Source organism: Nipponia nippon, unplaced genomic scaffold, assembly GCF_047370975.1.
Source record: "Nipponia nippon isolate SJK-2023a ecotype South Korea unplaced genomic scaffold, ASM4737097v1 scaffold_1, whole genome shotgun sequence".
In the NCBI taxonomy this organism is placed as follows: domain Eukaryota; kingdom Metazoa; phylum Chordata; class Aves; order Pelecaniformes; family Threskiornithidae; genus Nipponia; species Nipponia nippon.
In genome coordinates, this window is record NW_028262290.1 from 24,619,480 (window position 1) to 24,645,729 (window position 26,250).

Below are 26,250 nucleotides of genomic sequence, written 5' to 3' on the forward strand. Positions count from 1 at the left end.
GGATAAAGCCACAGCCTGGGAACAAACTCATTGCCTGAAATCTGTGTGAAGAAACTATTCAGGAAATACTTAGAAGAGAAGAACACATGACAGAAGTAAGAATTTATGCAAGTGACTATAGCATATGGGAACAACAACTACCAACTCTTGCAATCTAGCAGTGAGGAATTAATAATTGACCATTAGATTTAGGCACTGATTTGAAGGAGTTAAATTCCCAGGCTGCCTTTTCAGAGCAGGGTGGGGCATTGGGGAAGTCAGAGAGAGAAAAAAAAAAGGCACCTGAATGCCCTGGGAAGGAGCAGCAAAACCTTCTGTAAAGCTCCCCTTCCTCTCCTGCGCTACAAATACTCCCCAGCTGAGGGTCTCCCGGTGCCCACCGGCAGCCGCAGCCCTCGGCCGCACACACTGGGTGCCAGGCGACCCACAGGAGCAGCCTCTCCCACACCAGGAAGCGAGTGCCACGTTCTGGTCCTGCTCACCTCTCCTCACAGCCACCCGTCCCCACTGGTGTGACAGTGTATGGCATGGCCAGTGGCTGGGGCCTGAGGGCAGGCACATGGGCATCCTCCCTGTTTTGGAGTGGGCATCCTGGAACACATCCTTTGGGGGGCCAGCCACCGGGAGCGGGCCCCTCTCCGGCCCCTGGTACAGCACACACAAGGTAAGTGCCTGCTGTGCAGCACCATGCTGGGGCCCAGAAATGAGTGGGCTTGGGGAGAGCAGGGTAATCATTTCAGCCTGTCCCCACTGTCCTGCAAAGAGCCTCCTTCCAGCACCCATTTGCTGCTGACACCTGCTCCCTCTTCACCCCGTTGTTCAGCCCGTGCTGCCCTGGCTTCCCCCTCCAAGCAGTCCTTTCTGAGTAGGAACCTTTCCGAGTAGGCAGAGAGCTGTGCTGTTCTGTGCTAGAGCATCGCTGCTTTTTGTCATTGGTGGCTCTGTCACTGTCAGTGCTGACAATGTATTTGGTCAAGCAAAAGAGAGACTGAAGTGGCCCTTGAGAACTAGCAAGTTGTAGCATCTGCTAACAATAAAAATTAATTGGAGGTTGATTAAACCCTTTACCTTTTCCCTGCTTTTTGCTTCACAAACTAGGAGGCATTGGAGGATACTCAACATTCTTGTTTTTCACTGCATAAGAAGCAAAGCAGGTTTTTATGATGCAAAGTATTGGTATAAATTGTGCATAAAATGGCTTGCAACTAACTGCTGTCCTTTCTCTGCAAGCAGCCCAGTAGCGGGTCATAACCCAGGGGAGGTCCCAAAAACTTTCCCCTCTGGGTTCTGCATTTGCTACTGGGTTGATATCCAGATGGCAGGAGGCATTTCTCAGCCCCGTGTTCTCAGATGGAAGGAAAACTGTAAATTCCTGTGCTTGGGTCCCCGGAGCAGCAGGACTCCGGGCTGATGGCTGGTTGTGGTGCTTCCCAGGACCAGAACTGGGATCTTTTATGGGAGACAAGAGTGTGGAGCCAAGGGTTACTGTGGGTTTGGCAGTTAGGGCCCTGGGGCTGGGAGTGCTTGCAGAGCTGCCAGAGCAAGGCAGCAATAGGGAACTCCCCTGGCATGGGGACACCCACCTACACATCACAGTGAGGTTATCGGTTTGCTTGCAAAAAATCCCAGCCCTGCTCACGTACTTCATCGGGTGGTTGTGTGAGGTTTGCTGTGTTTTAAGCCTGGTAGTTTTCTGGGAAGACCTGAATCATTTTTTAGTGTTACTTGGGTATCAGCAGGCAAGACTGGTTTTCTGTTCTTCCATTTACTTGTAGAGTTGAGGCTTTGGAGCAGGTAATGGGTAACTATGGGTCATGTGTTGCTGCCAGCCTTCATTTTCCCAAGAGTTAAATTCTTCTGTGCACCTCCATTTTCAAATTTTACACTTTTGGAAATACCAGAAACCATTTCCTCCCTCCATTCCCACCTATCCTGGCTGTGATTCAGTGGATCAGCCCAGTTTCAGGTCTTCACATAGGGGCTCTTTCCCTTCCCCTTTTCTTGAGGCCATTTCATTCTCTCGGTTTGGTTTGAAGAGGAGCTCTTTGTTTTCTGCCTCTACAAGAGACCATAACTGCACCAGCTCTCATCTGCCTGGAAACATCCCAGGAAAGCTGAGGTGAATTGCTTTTGCGGCATGGGGATATTTTTCAGCCCCTTCAGCCCCACAAACCACCAGGAGGTGAAAGAGTGAGATCCCTTTTCAAGAGCCCCTAGACATGAGGGGCTCAGCATGGCTTCCAGTCACAGCTGGCTAGTGCCACGTGGGCATCAGAGACATTCACGTGGGATCAGCAGATCTGACACGTGCATTAGGGAAATCCGTGGCACTAGAGTAAGCCTTAAACAATGTCTGTAAACACGCAGCGCCCTGGAAGAAGAAGCTAAAGTGCCTATGTCCATGTGGCTATGTAGTACAATGCGTCCTTTTGCTGGCATTACATTTCTTTTTTTTTTTTTTTTTTTTCAATTGGGGTTATTCTCCTGCCAGGTCCCTGATCAGGCTAATTGGTGCTAGCTGTCAGCATGAGGGTAGCAGTGGGAATGCGAGGTTGTGGGAAAAAAGGGTGCAGGTAGGACATCTCCTTGGCATCAGTGTGGATGTAGCTTGGTTGATGCTGCTTGAGGAACTGCACCTCTGAAAACTGCAACACAGGATCCTGCGCTCCCACAGCCTTCCCTGTCTCAGCCCTGCAATGTTTGTCATGGCGCATGGGCGTGTTTAATGATGCTGTAAAATCTGATTAAATATGTACTTAGTTACCTGAAGTATTTCCTGACAAACTAATATTATTGTAATATTTTTGGGTCTGCTGGAGTAATGAACATAAGAAGCCACCACATGTAGATTTGGTCTGCTTAATAGAAAATGTATGTAATTGCTTCAGTTTAATCCTTTTTTATTTCCCTCAGCACTTCTCAAAGGTTGTTTATTTATTTCCAATAGTGTTGTTTACGGACAAAAACATTTTGCAAGATCAGTTGAGATTACTAACTACAATATTGATCTTGGTTTGACTTTGTATCAGAGAAGGAGAAAAGAGCTGGGTGGCAATAGTCAGTGAAAGCTCGGATGTAATACTTCTTCCATAACTCAGTAGTTCACACGGCTGTTGTGTGTACTCATTGTGTGTAGTTGTTCGAGAGATGGAAATTCATTTCACTTCTGCTTCTTTTTCCTCCTTTGCCTGTCTCTTAAAAACTTGGAGTTATTACTGGCTGCCCAGACACTCACCTCGTTTTATTTCGTTGCTTGTGGTAATAAATCATTTCAGCTCTACATTTGAGGTTTAAAATGTTGACAGCTCCTTTAGATGGATCCGTGGCCTCTTGTCCCATGACAATATATCACAGCCTGTCACAGGCCATACGTGCAGGTGGCGAGTATGTGCAGCCAGGAAACCTGATCCTTTGTGTGCTCTAATCAGCAGGCGGTGGTGGCCGCTATCAGGTGCGAGGAGAAATCCCACGGATTAAACACATTGTTGTGAGGTCTTTCTGTGCTGTCTTCTATCATATACATGAAATCTAGATTTCGTGTGAAGTGCCACAATTAAGGTTTTTAGCTTGTTCTGTTCAAGGAGAAAGTCTTCAGTGCTTCAACTCACCCCGCCTTGCTAAGGGCTTGACGTCTAGTGCCATTGAGCCTCAGCAAGGTGAGGGCATGGTTTGGTCCTGGTTTCTTCCAGTGGCAGCACAGTCCCTGCTGGTACTTCTGCTGCCGTGGGGGCTGCTGCCCCTGTGCTGTGAGAGACCCAGTGCAGGAGGGCAGGGAGCTGCCACCGTGGAGAGAAAGGTTATTTCTCCATTTCCCTTGGCTGAGGAAACACCTTTTCAGCTGGCGCTGCCACCAGAGAAAAGAGTTGTCATGGCACATCCTACAAACATTCACCAGGACACTTTAAGCACTTCAACAATGAAATTTCCAACCATGGTTTTCAACCAGGGAAAGCTCTAGAGCTAGTCAAGGTGTCCATGGGAGTGCGGGTGGGAGCCAAAAGGGCAGCACGGCCACAGCGCACATGGGTTTCAACCAGGGCAGCTTTCCTCTGCAAGAAGCAACCAGCAGATATTATCAGGCTATTAAAGGTGAAGGCAAACACTCCTGGTTTTTTCCACTTCAAGTGTTTTGTAGGGGTTTTTTAATGCCATTTTCTCAGTCTCTGTAGGGTACCGCATGCTGCAGTCTGCTCCCTGATGGACTGCAGATGTTGACTGTTTCAGGTTAAGCGGTAAACCAGTCCCTGGGCATGGGGAGAGTAGAGACAAACATGTCCTCACCCAGCTCTCTGCTGGTGTACTTATCTGTGAAACTATGGTGAAAGTTTTTCTTCTTCCACCCAGCTCCTTATTCTAAAACTGTTCACTGAAAGCAAATAAGGGTATCAAAACACTGACTCCGTTTCATTGTGCTGTTCTTTACCTGTCAGATTTCAGAGTTCACACAGTTTCAGTTTCCTTTATCTTATGGAGGAATGTGTATGGGAGAAAATGCATACTGTTTTCTTCGGTGGGAAATGTGTGTTATTTTCAGCCCTTATAAATCAAAAGTTAGGAAGAGGATTTTGTTCAGCTTTTCAAATACACCTTTTCTGAATCAGTCATAGGGAATCCAAAACTCAAAGCTTATAATGAAGAAGCATTGCAAACCGTTGCTGCCAGTGCCGATGCGTGCTCTTCTGGTGTCGTTCTGCTGTTGGGAATCCAGCAGCATTTCCATGGCTTAGTCCCCATTTAATTAAGCTCTGCTAGAAAAGGATGTGTGGCTTTAGGTCATAAATGCAGGACTGTCAGCTGGGCCAGCTTTGCACCCAAGCTTTCAGGCTTTGCCAGAGCTGTGGGTCTGATCTGCTGGGGGTTGTGCTCTGATTAGTTTTAGTGTGAGTGAGAAGCTGTCATGAGAAAGCAAAATAGAGCACTGGTTAGAAATTATCACCTGTATCTTTTTTGCAACCTCATACATCCATTCAGCCTTGCCAAACCTCAACTGTCCCTGCAGATGTAAAGATCACAACATGTCTGGTGTGAAATGAGCACACAGCTTATATAAGCTGCAGCTGGCAGGTTAAGGAAAGATCAGCTGCTGCATGGGAACTTATTCATTACTCAAAGGTAAGGGATATAAGCACAGGAGACCCTTACCCCTTGTCTATCCCCTTGCACAGTACCGTAAGCATGTTTGTATCATCACGACTCAAATTCCTTAGGGAAATGTAGCTTTTTTCCTTCAGTCACTGCAAGCAGAGTGGGAGTAAGCCATGGAGCTGTTTATACCTCTGATTATAGAGGAGGCAGGGGATGGGGCAGCAGGTCTGGAACAGATGCTCTGGGTGGGAAAGTAGCCCAAAGACTGGAGGTAGCATGCAGCTTTCTGAGCCAGCCTGAGGAGTGACCTGCTTATCTGGTTTCCACCAGGCACTGCTCTCAGTCCCAGAACAGCCTAATTTCCCAGTGCTGTGTAATTGGCAGGTCTCTATCAGTCTGCCTGGGTTTCTCCTACCAAGGCTGGAAGGAGTCAGGTGCCTGTGACGGTTTCCCCCCAAAGCCCAGCATGGTGCTGGGCAGCAGATACAGCAAACCAACTCAGCTCCACATTTTGAGCTTGGGGCACACAGACCCAAAGCAAATGCTATTGATGGGAGAGCTCATCCTCCATCTGTTCTGGACACTTTCATCTCTTCAGCATTGCTGACAGAGCTACTTGAATGAGTGCTTCCTAGCCTGACAGCCAATAGAAGCTGGTGAGCAAAGATCTTTTATTTAGGCTCAGTTCATTTTGACAGAAGCAGTCTTGGTGGCTCCTCCTGGATGTTTCAGCCAGGACATTGGAAACAACTGCCCTTGCAGGGCTGGGGCCATGCTGTGCACCAGCTATAGCTCTGCCAAGTGCCTGTTCCCTGATTCTCACTGGGCTATTTTTCCCAAATCTCAGACTGTTTTCAATGCTTCCCCTCCCAACAGCTGCTATGGTAAAATGAGTTTTCAGTTTTTTCTGAGGACATTAAAGAACATGTGCATTTGATTTCTTTTTTTTCAGGAGCTTCGTAATTATGCTAATCTGCTTTAAGAGGTTTGAGAATGTTAATTTGGAAATTTCTAGGCAATAAGGAACATTACAATTCTTGTCACTTGCCAGAAAGTGGGGTGCAGAAGACAAATGCAAGGAAACTTGAGTCACAAGTTATACATATCCTACCTAGTGCAGAAATTAGTTTGCTTTGGACTGCTTCAAAATGGTATTCTACAGAAAGATTGGGGGCATAGTGCAGACTCTGATATCCAGCTCAGCCACTGACTGCAGGGCTTAAAACATAGGCACTGCTCTTCAGCACAGTGATCCAGAGCAGCAGAATCAGATTTAGTCTGAAGCCAGCAGAGTAGGGTGAGTTCTCCTCTTCCCTTAGTCAGCACTGAGTAGGAAATACTAGGCATGGGACGAATCTGAATCCCTACCTTGCTTTGGAGGTGTCTGGCTCAGTGCAGCGCTTTGGCCTCCCTGCCCCCAACTTCTAGACTACTCTGCAAATAATAAACTTTAAGTTAAATTGGCCATGTTGATTTTGGTGTCTCACAGCCTTGCCTGGGAGTTGCAAGGTGATGTAGGGTGAAGGTCTGGCTGCTCAGGCAAACACCTGTCTGCTACTGAGATTTCATGAGGTTGCTGTGTGGATCTAGGACATCACTGCCACCCAAAGACGTGGTGTTGCTCCCATCTTGAATCTGTGCTTCTACTGCTTCATTTGCCCTAGCACTCATTTGACTCCTTGATGAGGCAGTTTTTCTGGCTAAATCAACAGGAAAATACTCATTGATATAATTTTTTAAATATAAGTTGCCCTTCTCATAAAATATCACCTATGACACTGTGGTCCCTTATGATTTTGTGACCCAAAGAAGACTTTATTGCTCTTTGAAGCTGAAGTATGATCTTTGTCTTCCTATGCTCTTGAAGTCTGCTTTGGGCATCGAAAAAACCAAAATGTCTGAATCTTATCCTTGCATGTCTCCAACAGTCTGCTGGATCTGATTAACTCCTGTTTGTAGGAATCAAAAGGATCCAAATGACTCAAGTAGAAATTTGACCAAACTTAAAACCCAAGGCTTTAGATAGATGAGCAAACAGCAAACCGTGCACTTCAGTCATAAGGGAGGTGAGGACCTTTGGCTAACCTGGTAACTGGAGGCTGTGATTATTCCATTTGGAGTTTTGGTGACATGTATAAACTGTTACGCTCATGTTTATAATGTCACCACAGATTGTCCCAGAAGAATGGCATTTGTTAATGTGAACAGTTGGGAGATATGCTTTCCATTCTGTGACTAATCTGGACTTTGAAACATACTGCCAGCAGCTTCAAAAGACAGCCAGTTGGTGTGCGAATCAACGCCAGGCCTGGAGCAGAGATCTTAGGAAATGTGGCAGTTATATTTGCAGAGTATGCTCAGAAGTAAATAGTCAATGTCAAATCAGACAGATGTGTACTGCTTAAATTGAGGTTATACCAGTATAACCGCTTTCTTCTCCATGATGTCCATGGTTGATTTACGTCACCTAGGCTAGAAGCTTTGGCCTTGTTTGGTGATATGAACTGTTTAGCCCATAATGGGGAAATGAAGAAAGATTATGGAACCGTGATAGAGAGAAATCACAGGATCATTGGAGTTTAACTCTTGGATGAGGCACACAGTGACTCTCTGGCTATATTCCCCTTCGTATCCTGCTGTGTTCTGCAGAAACAACCCTGTAATGCAGAGGCCTATGGTGAATGCAAGGTCTGGACCATGGTGAGTGCAAGCTTTGGAGGAAACTCCTGCATGTGTGGAAGCAATGACTCACAGCAAAGCAAATGCTGGCTCCTTGGACATGGCTTCTTCATGCTGGCTGAGGTGAATTAGTAGCATAGAAGTACATCTTTTGTGGACAAGCCTAGCTTTTGCTGATATTTAATCCCCTAGAACCAAATCAGCTTCATGGGAGCTAAAATCTCCACCAGAGTCTTAGTTAACGTGTCCAATGTCTTAGTTAACATGTCCAATGACTTAACTGTCATCCTGCTCAAAACAAAGTCATTTTGCCAGCTGATATGGATTGTACTTGAAGCCTTTTACTTCAACAGCCAAGGATAACCCCACTGGAAAGAGGTTCCTGTGAAAAACAACCAAAATATGTTTTTTTTTAACAGACTCGTACCCAGATAGTTAACTCCCAATTAAAACCTACTTTAATTTCTTGGAGCTCCAGCTTGGGAGTAAATGGATCGTGACTTCATTTACTTTATTTTATGTCTCTAACCTACTATTTCTTAATGTTTCTTTTCCATTTTTGTGGGGGTTTTGGGTTTGGTTGGGTTTTTTTTTCTGCTTTGGAATTGTCACAAGGTTCTTGTATTTATTGACTTCTAATGACATTAATCTCTTCGCTTTGTTTCTGTCTCTTTCAGTGACAATCTTTTGCTCCCTGCAGTGACTAAAGCACCATGAACATTATCATTCAGTATCTGTGTTATCATGCAGTAATGACTCAGTCATCATGTCAAGATGATGGAGAGCAAAGCTTGTAGTGTCTGCAGAAGCTTCAGTCAATCAAATAATAGCAGCTTTCATCTGATCAAGACTCTAGCTCCATCTCTTGACTATTGTACTGGTTTTGGCTGGAGTTAATTTTCTTCATAGTAGCTGGTATGGTGCTATGCTTTGGATTTGTGATGAAAACAGTGTAGATAACATGAGGATGCTTTAGTTATTGCTGAACAATGCTTGCACAGTGTTAGGGTGTTTTCTGCTTCTCACCCCACCCCACCAGCGAGTAGGCTGGGGGTGCACAAGAAGTTGGGAGGGGACACAGCTAGGACAGCTGAGCCCAGCTGACCAAAAGGATATCCCATAGCATATGACCTGCTCAGCAATAAAAGCTGGTGGAAGAAGGAGGAAGGGGGATTCAGAGTTATGGCGTTTGTCTTCCCAAGTAACCGTTACGCGTGATGGAGCCCTGCTTTCCTGGTAATGTCTGAACACCTGCCTGCTGATGGGAGGTAGTGAATGAATTCCTTGGTTTGCTTTGTTTGTGAGCACGGCTTTTGCTTTACCTGTTAAAGTGTCTTTATCTTGACTCACGAGTTTTCTCACTTTTACCCCTCTGATTCTCTCCCCCATGTTTCTGGGGAGGAGTGAGCGAGCAGATGCGTGGGGCTGAGCTGCTGGCTGGAGTTAAACCGCAAAAACTACAGGTCAGAGGCTACTAGGACAAACTAAAAAGCAATGAGTGGTTTACAAAAGCATACAGATGATAGTATCTGACTCAGAAAAAGGGTGCTCAGTTCTCCTTCATTTTTTTAATTCCTGCAAGTAGACAGAATTTGTCTTCATGGCCTCATCTTTATAGTAATCCATGTCAGGAAGAAACTTGCTAATTATTATATCCTATACTAACACTAAAATACTGGAAAATAAGACATCAAGTTCTGTATGGGAGAATCCACATAAGGTACAGTTGCTGAAAGATCAACAGTACTCAAAACTGGGGAAAAAACTCACCACTTTTTGTTTTCTCTTTAAGTGCAACAAAGAATATAAAAAGGTGACAAAGGTACCTAGAAGGGATCGTCCAGCTAAACTGATTTCTGTTTTCTGCAACAAAAGGCAACTATGTAGTAAATGTTTTGGATTCTTGTGAACTAGACACCTACTCCTTATGTCAACGCCCACTATGAACTAGAAAATGGTAACCAATACTTTAAACTTTAAATACTTTTGTAGTAAAAGATCAAAATGCACAACTGCAATGTGTCACAGAGAGACAGCTGGGAAAACATGAGCCCATTGCCTATATCTCAGGCCCCTGCAAGAAATTTGCATATGAGATCATTTCTTTAAATAATTTATTTGTTATCCCCAGATTTGCATCTTAAAATTTTGACCAGAAGCATCTGCAAATTAAACGCATCCAGTTGTGTGTTTGTGTGTGTATGCACTCATATACATACACATGAATATTTTAGAGAGTGCAAGACCTCCTGTTTTTAAACCATCATTGATAATCTAGCAGTTGTTTATGTTTAAATGAATAATGTTGCTAACCAGAAGGTTCTGCCTTCTGGAGTCCAGTCATTTTTTTTGCATTGGGAACTATCTGTAAATGATTAACACTCTCTGTGGAAATGAAACTAGGAGAGCCAAGTGCGTGAGGTGCAGGAAGGAAAACAAGGAGCTAATGTACAGCACCCCTCCTCCATAGGAACAGCAGACTGGAAGGGTTTTAGGGCTGCCCATTCCCCTACCATAAAATCAAGTAATTCTTTTAACAGATAGATCAAACTTCATTCTAAATGCAGTCAGGTCTTTTCTTTTTCCCCTCCCTTGTTGTTACTCCTGTTAGAAACTGTTCTGAAACGCCACTGGCTTGGAAGTGTCCTCATTTCCAGCCTACGTTTACCCCTGGCCTGCATGTGTGACACTGGGGCTTCAACAATGGAGCATGTTCACTTGGGTTGTGATGTGGAGAAGCTTTTTCTGTGCACATCAAAGGAAGGGTTAGTTATAGCTAACAGAGGATTAATTGAGACAGGATAGGAGACAAGCCTGTCTTTGTTGGAAAGTGACGCTGGAGAGGTGCATGCTGGAAAAGGCATGTCATTCCCCTGCTCCTCTCAGCTGGTAATGGGAGATTTTTATATAAAAGTTCTTTTTAGGATTTGGTAAATAATGTATTAAGCTGGCTACATTGCTGTCAGGGTTTTGTGTATCTGATTTCAGTGGAATTAGAAATAGCTCATTGGTACTTCAGCAAGACTTGTACTACAATAACAAGAGGGAACGAGCTAGGTATGCTTGGTTTGGAGGCATGTTTGTGTGTACATGCAGAGCGAGACATCTCTTCAGCAGTGCTCTCTGTGCCTTGTCCTGCAACCTCATGTAACACTTAACAGTGCTATTTACTCTGTTGTTCACATAGCTCCCCTTTGAGCTTGCCTGTCTGAGCACAGGCAGAGCTAGCTCCATCTTGCAGGGATGAACTGGTACACTCCAGCTCCCCAGGAGCCTTGTGTCTCCTCATCAGCTCTCGATTTAGGGGTCCAGGGAGCCACATGAAGCAGGGAGAGGAGCAGCACAGCCTCTCAATGTGAGCCAGGCAGTAGCATCAGGGAATTAATGTACCTAAGTTTTGAGTGGTCTGGCTTGAATCTCTACCTTGTACACTAGGAACTAGACAGGGTCAAAGAGCAATACCCAGAAAGCCTGCTCCTGGGCAGCAATAGAGGAGTATCCCCGAGCCAGCTGGCCATTTTGTGGGAGAAGCTGGTCAGGCAATGCTGGCTTGCCTCCTTGTTTCTCCTGAGGGACCTGGAAACTGGCAAAAGTTTATAATCCTGTTCTTGCTTTTCCTGGTATGTAATTTCTGCAGTTGCCATGGAGATGTTATGTGATGGTCCTTGAGAAAATCTTTCTATTAAGATGTTATCAACTATGATTGAAATTTTTAAAGCCTCTGTTATACAGTCATCGAAGAGGTTTTTATTTGCAATTTAACAGGCAGTATAAAAACCATGGAATGGTCTTTGATTATGCAGCAAAGTGTCCCAGGCTATTCACCTGAGGAACAGTGTAAAAATCCATTCTGCCCCTTCCCCATTCTCCCATTTATTTCTAGTTTTGAGATTTGTTTCCTGAGAATAAGAAATTGAAATTTAGGAGTTGGGAGGTTTGGTTGTAACTCTTCAAAAAGGAAAAAAAACTTACTACTCATAATGCTTGTTAACATTATAGTGGATGGATATGTTTGTATATAACCTTAGTGAGCATATCAAAAGTCACTTTAGTATATTTCACAATTCATATTCTTCGTCTCAGTTTATTACCCGTTATGGACATTAATTAAAGTAATCAGACTGATGAATATAAATAAGATCTCATGAAAATGATTAAAGCATGGAGATGAATAGAAGGGTCCCACTTCTGTAGTTGCTTTATCCTCTCAAGTTCCCACACCTTTTGATAACTTACCAGGCTCTCCTTCCAGCCTTTATAGTTTGTCTCTTTTCTGGAAAAAAGATACGTATTTTAAATTTGTGAGGTAATGAAAGGTAAAACCTAGTGAAGGCAAGGGTACTGTAATATTCATGAGACAGGAACTTTATCTGTTGTGGTCTGGAATCCAGCCTGGCGACCTGTGTAAAACCTACAAACTGTCTTGTCTCCACTCAAATTTATCCTGACTTAGTTACCAATTTCTCCTCTCTCCTTCTGTTCCTAACGAAAATGGTGCCAAATGTTTTGATTCTCTCCTTCTTGTATATTGAACAATGTCCTTTTTCTTTTATGTCACAATGAACAAATCAAATGTACTTTCATTACATGTTCCAACACTGGTAATTGCCCTTTTACTTTTATTTCAGGTCTCCTTCAGTACTTCATATGGGCCTGAACCCATACATGAGTATATGAATTGCACTATGAAAACCACTGAAACAAGGACCTTGTTTTCTTTATACATCTGTAAAGCACTGAATACAGCCAGAACTCTGTGAATAATAATAGCTGAATGATAAGCCTCTCCTAATTCCACATGGTGGCTCTTTGAAAAATATGGTTTTTGTTAAGGACTCTGAATTGCCCTTGCTTTGGAGTTAACTCAGAATTGGAAGATTAGGAAGCATTTCCCCCCCCTCCCCCCTTTTTTATAAGATCCATTGAGATCTTACAAAATCCCAATTGCTGGAAAAAATGTGTAGTTTTTGAAGCAGTATATGTCATTACATTTGTTGGGAACACCTTTAGATCACAAATAAATGCAGAAATAAAGAAAAATAGGAGGAACAGTTTGACTAGCCTTGATGAGTGAGCCAACAACATCCATTTGAAGTGGTTTTTTTCTGCTCCTCAGTTCAATTTACAGACATAGCAAGTTTCCATAAATAATGGCCATATACCTTTTAGTCAATGCAAATTAAGTTAATCTTTCTAAGTTTTCATTTCATAGGCATGGCAACTGCTGTTTAATGTGCATTAGGAAAACGTACATGTAATATCGATAAATTGCATCTCCCTGTATAACCGAGTCTCCAGTGAAGATTTTAGTCTGCAAGGGATAAATTTATTAGAATTAGTGCCAAAGATTTAGATTTCAGCCTGGCTTTCATTTGCCATAAACCCCTTACTTTGACAATAAAAAGAGACCTTGGATGTAAAATGCCTTTTAAAACACTTCCAGAATGATGTGAAAAGGCGTTAGGGTAAATAAGCATCAACTCCTGCATGAGTGTTCGAAGCAGGACCGTATGCAGCAATATGCCGCGCTGCCGCTCATTTATTTTGAATAGCAATATGTTGCCACTCCACTTGGCAAATGGACGGCTCCTGACTGATCCTTCAAACCTCCCTTCCCCACCTCTGGGCTTGTGCAAGAGCCTCACGCAGCTTGGACGGGAGATGCCAGGCGACTGCTGAGGGTGCCTTGCTCGAGATGAATTTTCCACTTCTCAAACTCTTCACCCTTGGCAGTCCCCTGTGCAGTCACATCCCCTTGGCCACTGTCACCACTGGCAACCTGTGTGGGGTCACCATTTCAAAACCCTTGCTGTAGCTTGTGAATTTTAATCTGCCTTCAGTGTTAAACATTGGCAGGTGGCTTATAAAGAACATAATGCTAATGGGGTATATTTTGGGAGGGTTATTTCAAACCTGGAACAGTGCCTTGCCAGTCTCACAAATAGTTGTTTTAATGCAAACGAGGCAGTGAGGGAATGCGGGGCCAGGGGAAGTCATTCCTCCAGCCAGCTCTGCCACCAGGGAAAATGTCGGCAAATCCACAGCCTGAGTCCATGGTCTGTGTGCTTGGGGACTGTCTAGAAAGTACTGCAAAGCCAGCAAGTGACTTTCATGGCTTGTTCCAAACCATATTAAGGTGAAGGAAATAAAGTTTCTGTGGTGTGTTTTTACTTTCTGGAAAACTTAAGGGCAGGATATTTCTGTGACAAGCCTCATGCATTTGGAAGCACTGGAAGAATGTGTTAACAGTTTGAAATCTAGGGTCTGACAAAGTGGCCTTTCAGACAGATGTTTTGGTGAGGAAGGGACTTGCATTTTATGCCAACAGTTTTGAACATTTAAGGCTTTTTCCTGTAGAAGTCCTTAGTTGACTGAAGTAGAAGCATGGCTCTGAAGTTGCCTCTGCAACTGTATTCCCTCACGGAGGTTTGTCTCAAGACTTGTGTGTGGGAAGCCCTGCAGTTCTGCGGATGATATCACAACTGGATATCACAACTGGAAACTCTGTGTTCAGAGAATATCATGTTTATTACTTTTAAAACTGACTGTTTCACCAGTCCCCTAGTCTAAAGGATGTTGAATTGCTGACACAACACAAATAATGAAGACTTTTACATGGGAAGATGGGAACAGAATGGTTCTGGTGGCCTTCAGGGCAATACAGCAACCATTTTAGTTTGACAGGGTGATCTATCTTCTGTTGCAGGTCATCTTTCATTCATGCATGCTTTTACTAGCCTGAGATATGGTATCCTATTTTTTCTCTCCTGCTTTGAGCACTGCTGTGCATGATAGCTCTTGTGCATTAGATAGTGCCTGGTGATTTAAGATGCTCTCTGATTTGTGAAGTTTGCAATCAAATTTTCCTCTTTACTGCATTTTTGTTCCCTGTTGTTTTCTTTAATATTGGCATGTCTGAGTATGAACCTGTACAAGACCGTTTTGCCATGCCATAGCTGCATGGTGTTACTGTAGTTTCATCTCATCTCCCGGAACAGATCCACCTGATATTTGACCTCCTAAGGGCATCATATGCTGCTTTTAATCTTCAGAGCTCTGTCCAGCCCTGGGTTTGGAAGTATGGTGCTATCACCATATTAACCAGAGCTCATTACCACACATCAGTCTGGAGCAGGCAGCGCAGTATATATGCCAACAGCAGTGCTCAGGCAAAACACGTGGTCATTATGATAAAATGACCTGAGCAATGAGAGTAAGTTTTGAGCCCAGACTTCCACTATGAAAAACACACGCTGTTTTTCCTGTAGCTTATTTGCAGACACGTGAAGTTGCCCAAGTTAGACACAAGACAGTGTCACCTCAATAGCTTTGCACGTGTTTGCCAGGGCCCATTTCAGGCCCCTGGGGCCATCAGTCCCTGCTCCAGCAACACCACAGCAGGGTCCATCTCCAGCTCCCCACAGCCTTGCTGTGTCCAGCCACCAGCCCTGCTGAGCTGGGCCCACGTAGGGGCCCATGTACCGGCCCAGCCTGGGCCTGTCCCCATTTCCAGGGAGGTGCCCGATGCCTGGGGCTGGGGCTGGGGCTGCCCTCGTGCCCCCAGCTGCCCTCCTCCTGGTTGGGTGAGGATAGGCCCAGGCTACCAGGTCCTTCCCTGCTGCCGTGGGGAGCCCCTGATGCCAGTGTCCCTGTGACATGTCAGTGGCAATGCTGAGGGAAACACTGATCTTGGTATTTCACAGGGAAGTACTGAGACATCAGTCACACATGTCTTAGTATTTCCCAGAAAATGAGGAGAAGACTGAGAAGACCCAAGTTTTTGAGCTGCTTTCTGTTCCTGGCAGTTTCTGGAACCTGTAAAAAGAGCATTGCTTTTGGGAGATCGTTCCTGTTCAGAAATAGGGTGGTCATCAGGTTAGAAATCTTGTGCGTCCCACAGGGATATCTGAGCCAAGCTCACACGTACCTGAGGAAGCAACCACTACCGTACGAAAGCAGCCAGTTCTGGAGAGGACACCAGTGATGCAGGGCATTGGAAGGCTTCCTGCTGGAGTCCCTATCCCTGCAGTGTGTAAAGCCATCAAAGGGGCATTTGATTCACAGTCTCTGGAAGCAGGTACTCAGGTCATCAACAGTACCCACACGTGGATCTGATTTTGCACAATTTTTTGGATGACAGATGGAACACATAGCCTCATCCTCCACCCACCAGCTGCATGCAAGTTTTACTCCAGAGCTGGACAGAGACCCTTCTTTGGGCTGGCTTGAGACCAGCCGTGTTTCCTCCCTGGGGTGCTAGTTTTCTCCCGAGTCCTGCACAGTGTCTGTGACCCGCTGCTGAAAGCTGGGAGTGAGGAGCTGCAAGGTGTTATCCAGAGATGCAGCCATAAGGGCAGGATCGGCTGCTGAAACGGAAAGAGCTGCAGAGAGACTGGGTTCTCTGCTGGGAGTAATGTGGATGTGCTACAATAACTGATGTGAAAACAATAAAATGGTGGGGTAAATGAGGTGGCAGTTTCTGTTTTCTATTCCCTGCTCTCTCCTTTTTCTTAAACCCTTCATGACGAGGCTGACAAGGCCACTTCTCCACCCCCTCACAAGGGAGCATATTGTCATTTTAAAAAGAACAAGCCTTTGGGAGCAAGAAAACAATTTTGATTTAACTGCTGTTTTATTGAAGCTGCTGTGTGTGCAGGATGATGAGGGGAATGCAATAATCCACTTGTGAAGTGGTCAAACTTTGTGCAAGATGTAGTACCATCATCATCAAAGCCTCAGGAAGGAAAACCCATCCCCTCTGCTCCTGCGGAGCGCTGGGTGGAGGCCATTTGACAGCATTTCTCTGGTGTGTAAGGAGGCTGCAAGGCTGCTCGTGCCCCTGTAACAGTTAGTGCCTAATCTGTGCTGAGGTGTGCTGAGATGTCTTGTCACACACTCCCCACTGTTCCCAGTGGAGGGTGTTCCCAGAGCACAGAAAATACACCCTGTGTGAGAGTCCAGGACACGCTGCTGGAGCATCCACCTGGGGATACTGGGGTGGGAGGGAGAGGGTGCAAGATGGGAAGGACCTCCAGTGTCCAGGCACCAGAGGGTAAGGGCAAAACTCTTGAGTAATGCTTCTCATTGGATGCTTCTTGCACACAGACTGTGGCACTGGTGCTGTGTTACTTAGTGTGGAAGGTGTGTGAGCAAAGGGAGCCCTCTCACCTCCTGCATTCCCCTCTCTGCATCCCCTTGTACCCATCAGTCATGTCTTGGTGACACCTGGCAGTCAGCCAAGCGTTTCACCCAGAGTAATTCTGTTGTCTGCATCTCCTTCTGAGTCTAAGGCCCTACAGAAATGCATGGGCTGGAGAGAGTTGGATTCAGCTGTATCTCTTAAATAGGAATATTATAATCCTTTTGTAATAAGGCTTTTTTTTCTTCACACTTTCGGGGATGCTCTTTCCTAGTCTGGGAATTATCTAGCCACAACAATAATCCCCCTCTATTGTCATCTGCAAGTGCTTGCTGGACCACATATTGCCTCTTTAGAAATGTTGAGGGGCAAGAGTCTCTGTGGCTGGTAGGCACGGCCTGTTCATAGGCACCCAGGGACCTTCTTGGAGAAGAGTCATTAAAGCTGAAGCTGTGAGCACTGAGTTGGGTGCTGCTTTACAGCTTGCAAGCAATAGTTATGCTGGGTTATGTTACCATGACCTTGTTTTTAAAAACTCACTGATAGCATGTTTGTCTTTACAAGCTAATGGGGCTCCCCACAGCACTATACCAGTGACCTTGAATGGATCTTGAATACACTTATGACAATGTACAAAGTGTTAAAACATTTTGAAAGTAGACAGGGAGCTCTACTGTGTACCTGTTATCTGAGCATGCTGAAATGGCATCTTTAAATGGCCGCTTTCCAAAATAATGAATCCTGCTTGAATGTTTTTAATTTCTCAGCTTCATAGAAAGTTTGCAAATCTTACTGAAAATTAGACAGGCTGATTAGAAAAGAATTTGATGAAATATCACAATATATTAAAGAAACTGTCAGGAGACCTATGTACCTGGCTGCCCTGTCAAACAGTGGATATGTTAACACGTAAGATAATTGTGTTCCAATATGAGTAGTTCAATTGCTGTTGATTTTCCTTCTGGATTATGTAATAAAACAGGTCCTTTTTTTTGGAAACGAAGAATGCATGTGTATAGTGTTCAACTGAGACCTGTCTAGTCTCTTTCTTTCATGGGATTTAAGAAGGTGTTCTACTGATGGACAGCAAAACCACCTCCTGCACCGAGATGCCCTTTCCGTTCCCAGCCATTTACTACTTAAGCCCTAGTCAACTGTGCAAAGATATTTTTTTAATCAGTTTATTCAGTGCAGCATGAAGTAAGTGACTGAAAAGTGCAATAATTTGTGTTTGATTGGGTTACAATGTGCTATCAGAAAACCACTGTTATATGTTCTTCTTAAACTAATAAGTATTTTCGTATTTCTTTGTTTTGTGATCTTGCAGACTCAGCTCTTGGGAGTTTTACTTGCTGCTGCTTCAAATTTTCTGATTAGTGTCTCTTTGAATATACAGGTATAAAATTATTTCTCTTTATTCTGAGTTGTTTATATTTAGCAAGTAATTTATGTTACAATTTGTTTTATGATGAGGTTCAAAATACAAATTTTGTTGCATTTAATAAACATTCCCTCTCTTTAAATGGTGTCCTGCTGTAGTTGTTGGCAGTATGATAGCTCTCAACCTGTTCTGTGCTGTGATTCCCATATGGGAACAGAATAAAAATTCATAACTTCTCCTCCTCCTTGTAATGTGTCATAAGGAAATGCCAGCTGTGACCCACTTGTGGTCCCACTGGATGTCATGTGAACCTGTCTCAGAGTGTCCAAATCTAAAATCGAATTGATCACAAGGTCTTAGAGGCTGCTTAATGGAGGGATTAATGTAATTAAATGCATAGAGACATAAAGTTTTTTGAAACATTGGGCCCCAAAACAACTTTGACCAATTTAGTTTTCCTTCGGCAATTAAGATGAAATAATCTGAGTAAATATTATTCTAAATCATAAAAGCAATGGGAGGTGCTGACCTTACAACTATGGCAAAGGGTTGTAGGATGAGATTTATAAAATCCTTTCTGTATTAATAATTAGAATACATACTCAGTAGAAAGTTAAATAATTCATTATAATCTGTATCTTGTAGACTTCATGGTATTTTTAGGTCTTCTAACAAAAGTTTTTAAAACTCAGAAGACATTGTTGTGTAAGATGTCCAGAAAAAGTTTTTTTGCTAGCTTGTATTTTATGAGTTGTATATGTCTCATATAAAGCTACTTCTTGCTTTTTCTGTAAAGGATGAAACAGAAAGCTGTGGAATATGACATCTTCTATTCATAATAACTCATTTTAATAATGCTGGAAGGTTCTTCAATGATTCCCTTCTATTTTAAGTATCTCTAGTTGGAGAATCCCATAGAAAGAAATCTGTTTAGCCAGAGATGGCAGGCAGGTTGAGATGACTGCTGCCTCTCCAATATGAGAGGTTCCAACCTGCTGACAGTGTCAGTACTAGGACAGGCTCTGTTGCAATGGAAAAACTCTTCTTGGTGAAGTGGAAATTCGGTCTAGCCCATAATAATGAGGTTGTCCAGACTTCATATCTTTTGTCTGCTGAGGGCACTGAGTGCCAAAGAGGATGCTTTGCCAGGGGATGTACTGAGGCATGCAGACAGACTTCTATTGGCTTGTAATCATTAACATAATTTACTGGATTTGAACTATCTTCCAGCTTTTTAAATACTGCTTAGGAAAATCCAATGGCTCTGCATTGCCATTTGACAAACAGTTTCAACTGAAATTTTTATTTATCCTCTAAAGGTTTTTCTCCACTTAGTTACAATATCTTATAAATATGAATAATGACTTTCCCTAGATCTCAACATTTATTGTCACACTCATATTAAATGGACAGGCCAAATTTTTTTGTTTTCTCTCCCTTTCCCACCATGCAGTCAGTTATCCTCCCTCTCTTCCCTCTAGCTGGTTGACAGCTGAGGAACAGCCCATCATTTGCCATGTATTTCAGCTGGATTATAAACAGCCTCCACCTAAATACCATCCACACACATTACTATGCAAAGAAGGCAGACATCTGGAGAAAGAAGGCTGTAGGGAAGCAGCTGAGCTCACCCTCCTGTGTTCATCGCACATCTTCTCAATCACACTGTGCCCTCAAGAGTTATTCCTACAAGAATATGGGGAGAAACTAGAGCTCAGGATTCAGTTAAGAACTTGTCCGATTTGGTTTTCAGCAGAAACTTGGATTCTTGATTTCACAATATTATTTAATATCCATTTCTCTTTTGGGCTTTTGTTTGTTTGTTTGTTTATAAGAATGAAACATGCAAAATCCTGGATGTTACTGTGAATTGCTGGTCTGTGGCTCAGGGAAGTTTGATTTCCTTATGCTCCCTTTCTCCTTGAGCAGGAGAACACCATGAGCAGGAACACCATGTTGTCTGCTCCCCTTCTCCCAGTTCATTGCCACAGTTCTGATTCTGCCCCATCTCCTGCCTTTGAGTGTTTCCAGATTCACAGCACAACTGCCAAGCTTTGCTTTGAGAGAAGAACAGAGGTGTACAGTGATAGCTAGGAAGAACTAGCTAGTATTCACTTAATATTTTTCAGGTTTATTCAGAGGTCTAATTTTTCAGTCATTTTCACCGTGGCTAAGAAAGCACACATCTGAAGCAGCACTGAGTTAACACAAAGCAGTGTGTCTGCAACAACAAGCTGAAAGTCATGTTTAAAAAGAAAACCTTGACGTACCTGGAATTTGAAGTTGACAGCCCCCTTAATTATTCCACTTCTGTCAGCCATAAGAGCACAATGGAAGTCTTTCTTTTCATGCCTGTTCCTAATAATTAATTTTCTAGAAATGCGCTCATCTCCGACTGGCTTGCCAAACAGAGCCGAAGCCCTACTACATGAGCAAGCTATGGTGGTGTGGGATTACCCTCCTGGGGCTTGGAGAGGCGGGCAATTTCACAGCCTACGGATTTGCCCCCATTGCCCTTGTCGCTCCACTGGGATGTGTATCTGTCATAGGTGAGACCATTTGCCATTTCTTGCTTGGGTACATACTTTAATCAAATGCTTGTTTGTGACTAGAGGAGTAATACCGCAGGAACTGCAGCAGAAACACAAGGGGAAAATGTTAATGTTGTGGTTTGAAAAGAAATTATTCGTATAATCACATGAGCTGACAGTTTAACACAAACCCTCTACTTAACTCAGAGACTCCTCTAATATCTTTCTTTTTCCATAGTTTTGTCTTTTGTGTCACTCTGTGCTCTGTTAGTCCCTGCCAGTTGGTCACCCAGTGCTGTACCAGTGCTGCTGGCTCTGCAAGCCCCCGAGGCAGGGGGCTGGCATCCTGCCGGCTGCACAGAGCTGTGATCTGATCCTGAGTACCTACGGTGTGTTTTCTACGTTACCGTCACACCAAGTGGTTTCTGCTGCCTGTCCCCTGCCCATCACCATGATTCATGTTGACATGGGCAAACTTGCTTGACTCTCTGCAGGGTGTGACAAAAAGGGACTAGAAATTTCCTGAGATGTTTACTTTATTTATGGTCATTATCAAAGCTGTCAATTTGTTCCTTCATGTGCAGATTAATTAGACTTCAGCAGAAGTCCTGTTCTTAGGATTCATTTGATGTGATCTTACTCTTTACTTCATGTGGTTTTTCTGTAATTAAGGTATTGACAGGTATGAGATGTCTGTTTCTTTGATAAAGAAACCTACATTTTAAAATATGTTATCATGTTGTGCTAATGCAAAGCAGAGTGGACAGGGCAATATTGTACAGAGGCTGTGAAAACAGGAATACAGGGTGCAGCTGTATCCCTTAATCGAATTGCGTCATATCCACAGCTGAAACATCCAGGGCTGAGATATCACCACAGCTCTGCATACGCTGGAGCTCATTTGCTTGATATTGACAAGTGGTAACATTTCATGGTCTGTCTCTAGCTACCAGTTTCATGCTTGGAAGTGACATTGCAGTGAGTGATCCTGCATGGGAAGGTAGAAAAGATGAATCATCTTCCCGGTGGACTGCCTGGCTGTAGTGGAAGGAGACAGCCAACCATATGTGGGTGCAATTTAGCAAAGAGATAGTGGGGGAAGGAAACTGCAGGCAATTTACTGTAACCTTTAATGTTAAACTATTGCAGAATTTTGGAGAATGAGATATAAAGCCATGTTAGTTCACCTGAGATGTAAATTAATATGACATATCCCAGTGTGATTTTGGTGGCAGTAGTTATATCTTTAACAACTGTAGACATTTCCAGATGTCTCTGAACATAAAGGGACATTGACCAATCTAATTTGTTGCCCAGACTGAATAAAATGCAAATACAGAAAACTAGAAAGAAGAAGTAAAAAACAGTGGGAAGGGAAAAAATCTATTGGTTATTAAACTGCTACAAAGAGGAGGTCACATTTAGGGTTGATTTTTATCTGGGCAGATTCCTTCGTCTTTACCTTTGCAATATGCAAAGAAATGTTGCATCTGTTTCCTCCATTCTCCATTTCCCCTGACATAACAAATACCAAGAAACCATTTTCCTAACTGTTGTATCTTATCAAAATTCTCATCCACTTTTTTTTTTTTTTTTAACTGACCCAAAATACTTATCCTGGAAGACCCCAGAAAGCACTTTAATATCTTATATTCCGTTCCCATATATCAGCTGACACTATCCATTTCATAGCCCAAACAATAGAGATATCTGAAATTTTATTTAGTCTAGCAAACATTCCCTTAAGGAAGGGAAAGTAAAAATGATATAGACAGCCAATTACAACAGTAACTTCCCAGTAACACTTCCTACCACAAGATACTTTCCTGTCTTCTGAAATTAATGCCAGAGAGCGCGAGCATCTTTTCAATTTTAGAAGAGTTCATCATTTAGGGCAATGACAAACTGACCAAGACACGTGTGCATCATCTACTAACAACTGGGCAAAGGATAGTTTAGGCAGCAGGTCTTCCAATTTAAAAGATCAAGAAATATTTTTCTCGTTAAGTTGTGACATCTTTTAGGTGGTGGAGGGTGGACTTTGTACAATCTAGCTGGCAGCTGTTTTGAAGTATTGTTGAATGTCTTTCATAAGTTAATTTTCTAAATGAAGAAATTAAGCACTTGATAACAAACATCAAATGTGTATCTGAACCACCCTTCTGATAAGCATTTTTTTCCAAATTTGGTGTCAACCCATCCCACATGGTAAGAGCTGACTCTCACTGACATGGGGTACTCAGTACCTATGGTGTACTGAGGGAAAATGTGCTTTGCAGTATGCCAGTCATCTAGGAGATTCTCTGAAGATCTCCGTCACTCTGGGTCTGCATGGAAAATTTCCTTTGCTTGGAAACCAGGGTTTTGGAGGAGGATAGTCTGGGAGTCTCTGCCCAGAATGGATTTGGGCTGTACCCATCATATATCTCCAGACCTCTGAGACGGGAAGCATCCTGGGTCTTAAAATAGATGGAGCCAACATCTATTATGCTCTGCTACCACATTTAACTGCATCCAACTGAATTTTGCACTTAACCCGGTATCAATTAAATAGTGAAAAGTTTGTGCCTCATTCTATTGAGCTGGGTGCTTCTGATGGCTGGTTTTAGAAAGAATCCAGCACCACAGACCATGAATTGGAATGACACCAGTAGGTTTTATTTTTTTTCTTAGAATTAAGCTACAAAGACTATATTTTTCTTCTTACACAGTGGAAGTATTTCTGTGTGTGGTTGCAATGATGCAAGCTCTACATCTGTTCAGGGTTTTAAATAGTTTGAGAAGACAGCAGTTGTTTTCTTCAAGAGGAGAAATTGGTAAATTTTTAATTTAAAAGTGGAGGAGCAATACATGTTTGATGTGATCATTAAAAAGCTTTTTATACTTAAAAATCAAAAATCATGTTTTACATGTAGCTTGGGTAATTTTAGGCTGCTGTGGTTTTTAGCTCATTGTCTTGATTTTGCCTGCAGAAATAACTTGGGGGGGGGGGGGGGATGAGGAGAGGCCAGTGGTATCAGAGATCATTTCTTCTGCAGTTTTCATCATCCTGTAGAGAGTTGTTTTACACTTAACTTGCTTAGGCTGACATTGCTGAGACGTAACCCACTTGGTGGGTGAGGGAAAGGCTGTGGATGTTGTCTACCTGGACTTTAGTAAGGCCTTTGACACTGTCTCCCACAGCATTCTCCTGGAGAAGCTGGCTGCTCACGGCTTGGATAAGTGCATTCTTCACTGGGTAAAAAACTGGCTGAATGGCTGAGCCCAGAGAGTGGTGGTGAATGTCAAATACAGTTGGCGGCCGGTCACGAGTGGTGTTCCCCAGGGCTCAGTACTGGGGCTGGTTCTGTTCAATATCTTTATCGATGATCTGGATGAGGGGATTGGGTGCACCCTCAGTAAGTTTGCAGATGACACCAAGCTGGGTGGAAGCGTTGATCTGCCTGAAGGTAGGAAGACTCTACAGAGGGATCTGGACAGGCTGGATCGTTGGGCTGGGGCCAACTGTATGAGGTTCAACAAGGCTCAGTGCTGGGTCCTGCACTTCGGTCACAACAATCCCATGCAAAGCTACAGGCTTGGGGGAGGAGTGGCTGGAGAGCTTCGTGGCAGACAAGGACCTGGGGGTGTTGGTTGACAGCCACCTTAACAGGGGCCAGCAGTGTGCCCAGGTGGCCAAGAGGGCCAATGGCATCCTGGCTTGTATCAGTAATAGTGTGGCCAGCAGGACCAGGGAGGTGATCCTGCCCCTGTACTCGGCACTGGTGAGGCCGCACCTCGAGTACTGTGTTCAGTTTTGGGCCCCTCACTACAAGAAGGACATGGAGGTGCTGGAGCGTGTCCAGAGGAGGGCAACGAAGTTGGTGAAGGGTCTGGAGCACAAGTCTTATGAGGGGCGGCTGAGGGAACTGGGATTGTTTAGCCTGGAGAAGAGGAGGCTGAGGGAAGACCTTATCACTCTCTACAACTACCTGAAAGGAGGCTGTAGCGAGGTGGGGGTCGGTCTCTTCTCCCAGGTAGCAAGCAACAGGATGAGAGGAAATGGCCTCAAGTTGTGCCAGGGGCGGTTTAGATTAGATATTAGGAAAAACTTCTTCACAGAGAGAGTAGTTAGGCATTGGAACAGGCTGCCCACGGAAGTGGTGCAATCACACTCCCTGGAAGTGTTCAAAAAATGTGTGGATGTGGTGGTTAGGGACATGGTTTAGAGGTGGACCTGGTAATTACGTTAACAGTTGGACTCAATGATCTCAGAGGTCTTTTCCAACCTTAATGATTCTATGATTCTATGAGATCCCTTTGCATTTTTATATGCTCCTTCTAAATAGCTATGGGGCAAGAAATTACTTTAAGCTATGAAAATTGCTATCCCTGATGTGCTTTAGGAAAAAGATTCTCAGATATTCTCGTAGAAATGGATTTCTCCCATTCACTGTAATGTAACATCTTTGTGGCCCAAGAACTTGGGATTTTGAGAACTCTGTTACTAATGAGAACTGGGAAACATTCACCAGACTATTCTTAAAATACTTTATTTGTACTTGTCTAGAAGATGCAACAACAGGATTTTCAGGGTTCTTCCTTCTCTCGGCAGTGTGTATGTCCTATAATCCAGTTTCCAGAATTAAGCTCACCTTAATGGTCTCTCTTTTGAACAGTTCCTCTGATATTTGGCTTCCTTTTTTATTAGCATATTGGCATTAAGGATTGGGAAAAATGTTTCATGTTTTGTCCACCACTTTTCCAGTACTAATATTTAATCATATTAGAAATGTTACATGTTCGGTGTGCAGGATAGCTATCAAGAGGTCATGCACCAACCAACTAAACTCTGTCATATCTTCCCTTGTATTCAGTGCACCATTAATATCTGTCATATAAACTAAGAATAGGTTTGAGTAGTCAATTAGCTCTGATGAATTTGTTCCCAAATGTTTTGGGCAGAGCTAGATCCCTGTTTAACTCTGGCTATGCATACAGATATTCTTTAAGTTTCTCCGAATTTGTGTTAATCCTCCGTGACACAGAGCTTTGGCTTTGAAGGAGACCCAGGTCCCACCGGTCTAAATGCATCCATCCTCCTCATTCCTGGATTCTCTCCCCTGTCTATGCCAAAATGACCCAGCAGACTGTTTTTCCTTGAGCTCCTGCCCTCCCCTTGAGCAAAACAGTATATCTGAGATGTAGGCAGGATAAGATGAAGGATTTTTAAGCTAATAGTGTCAGGGCAGGGAGATTCTCAGGCATGAATTGTCTATGTCCAGACTCCACCGTGGAGATGGTGCTACAGGCACTCAAAACCAGCTGTGATTTGTCTGTCAGTGCCTGCAGAGTGCACATGGACTTGCCTGTCCTCGTGTTTTGTGCATGGGCATTAGGGGCCATCTGTGCTTCCTGTCCTTCTGTCCCCCCCAGTAGCCCTTTGTGCAGGAAAG

The 26,250-nt window shown here is 43.7% G+C and overlaps 1 protein-coding gene across 2 annotated transcripts in view; it reads left to right on the forward strand.

Moving 5' to 3' along the window:
- The first annotated feature begins 277 nt into the window (after nt 1-277).
- NIPAL2 (NIPA like domain containing 2) overlaps nt 278-26,250 on the forward strand; it is a 54,867-nt gene continuing 28,894 nt past the window's right edge. For both annotated transcript variants that reach the window (XM_087734929.1, XM_087734935.1), the window contains exons 1-3: nt 278-664; nt 18,231-18,299; nt 20,662-20,833. In XM_087734929.1, the coding sequence (XP_087591055.1) occupies nt 287-664; nt 18,231-18,299; nt 20,662-20,833 (619 nt within the window). In that variant the 5' untranslated portion in view covers nt 278-286. The remainder of the gene's footprint in view (nt 665-18,230; nt 18,300-20,661; nt 20,834-26,250) is intronic.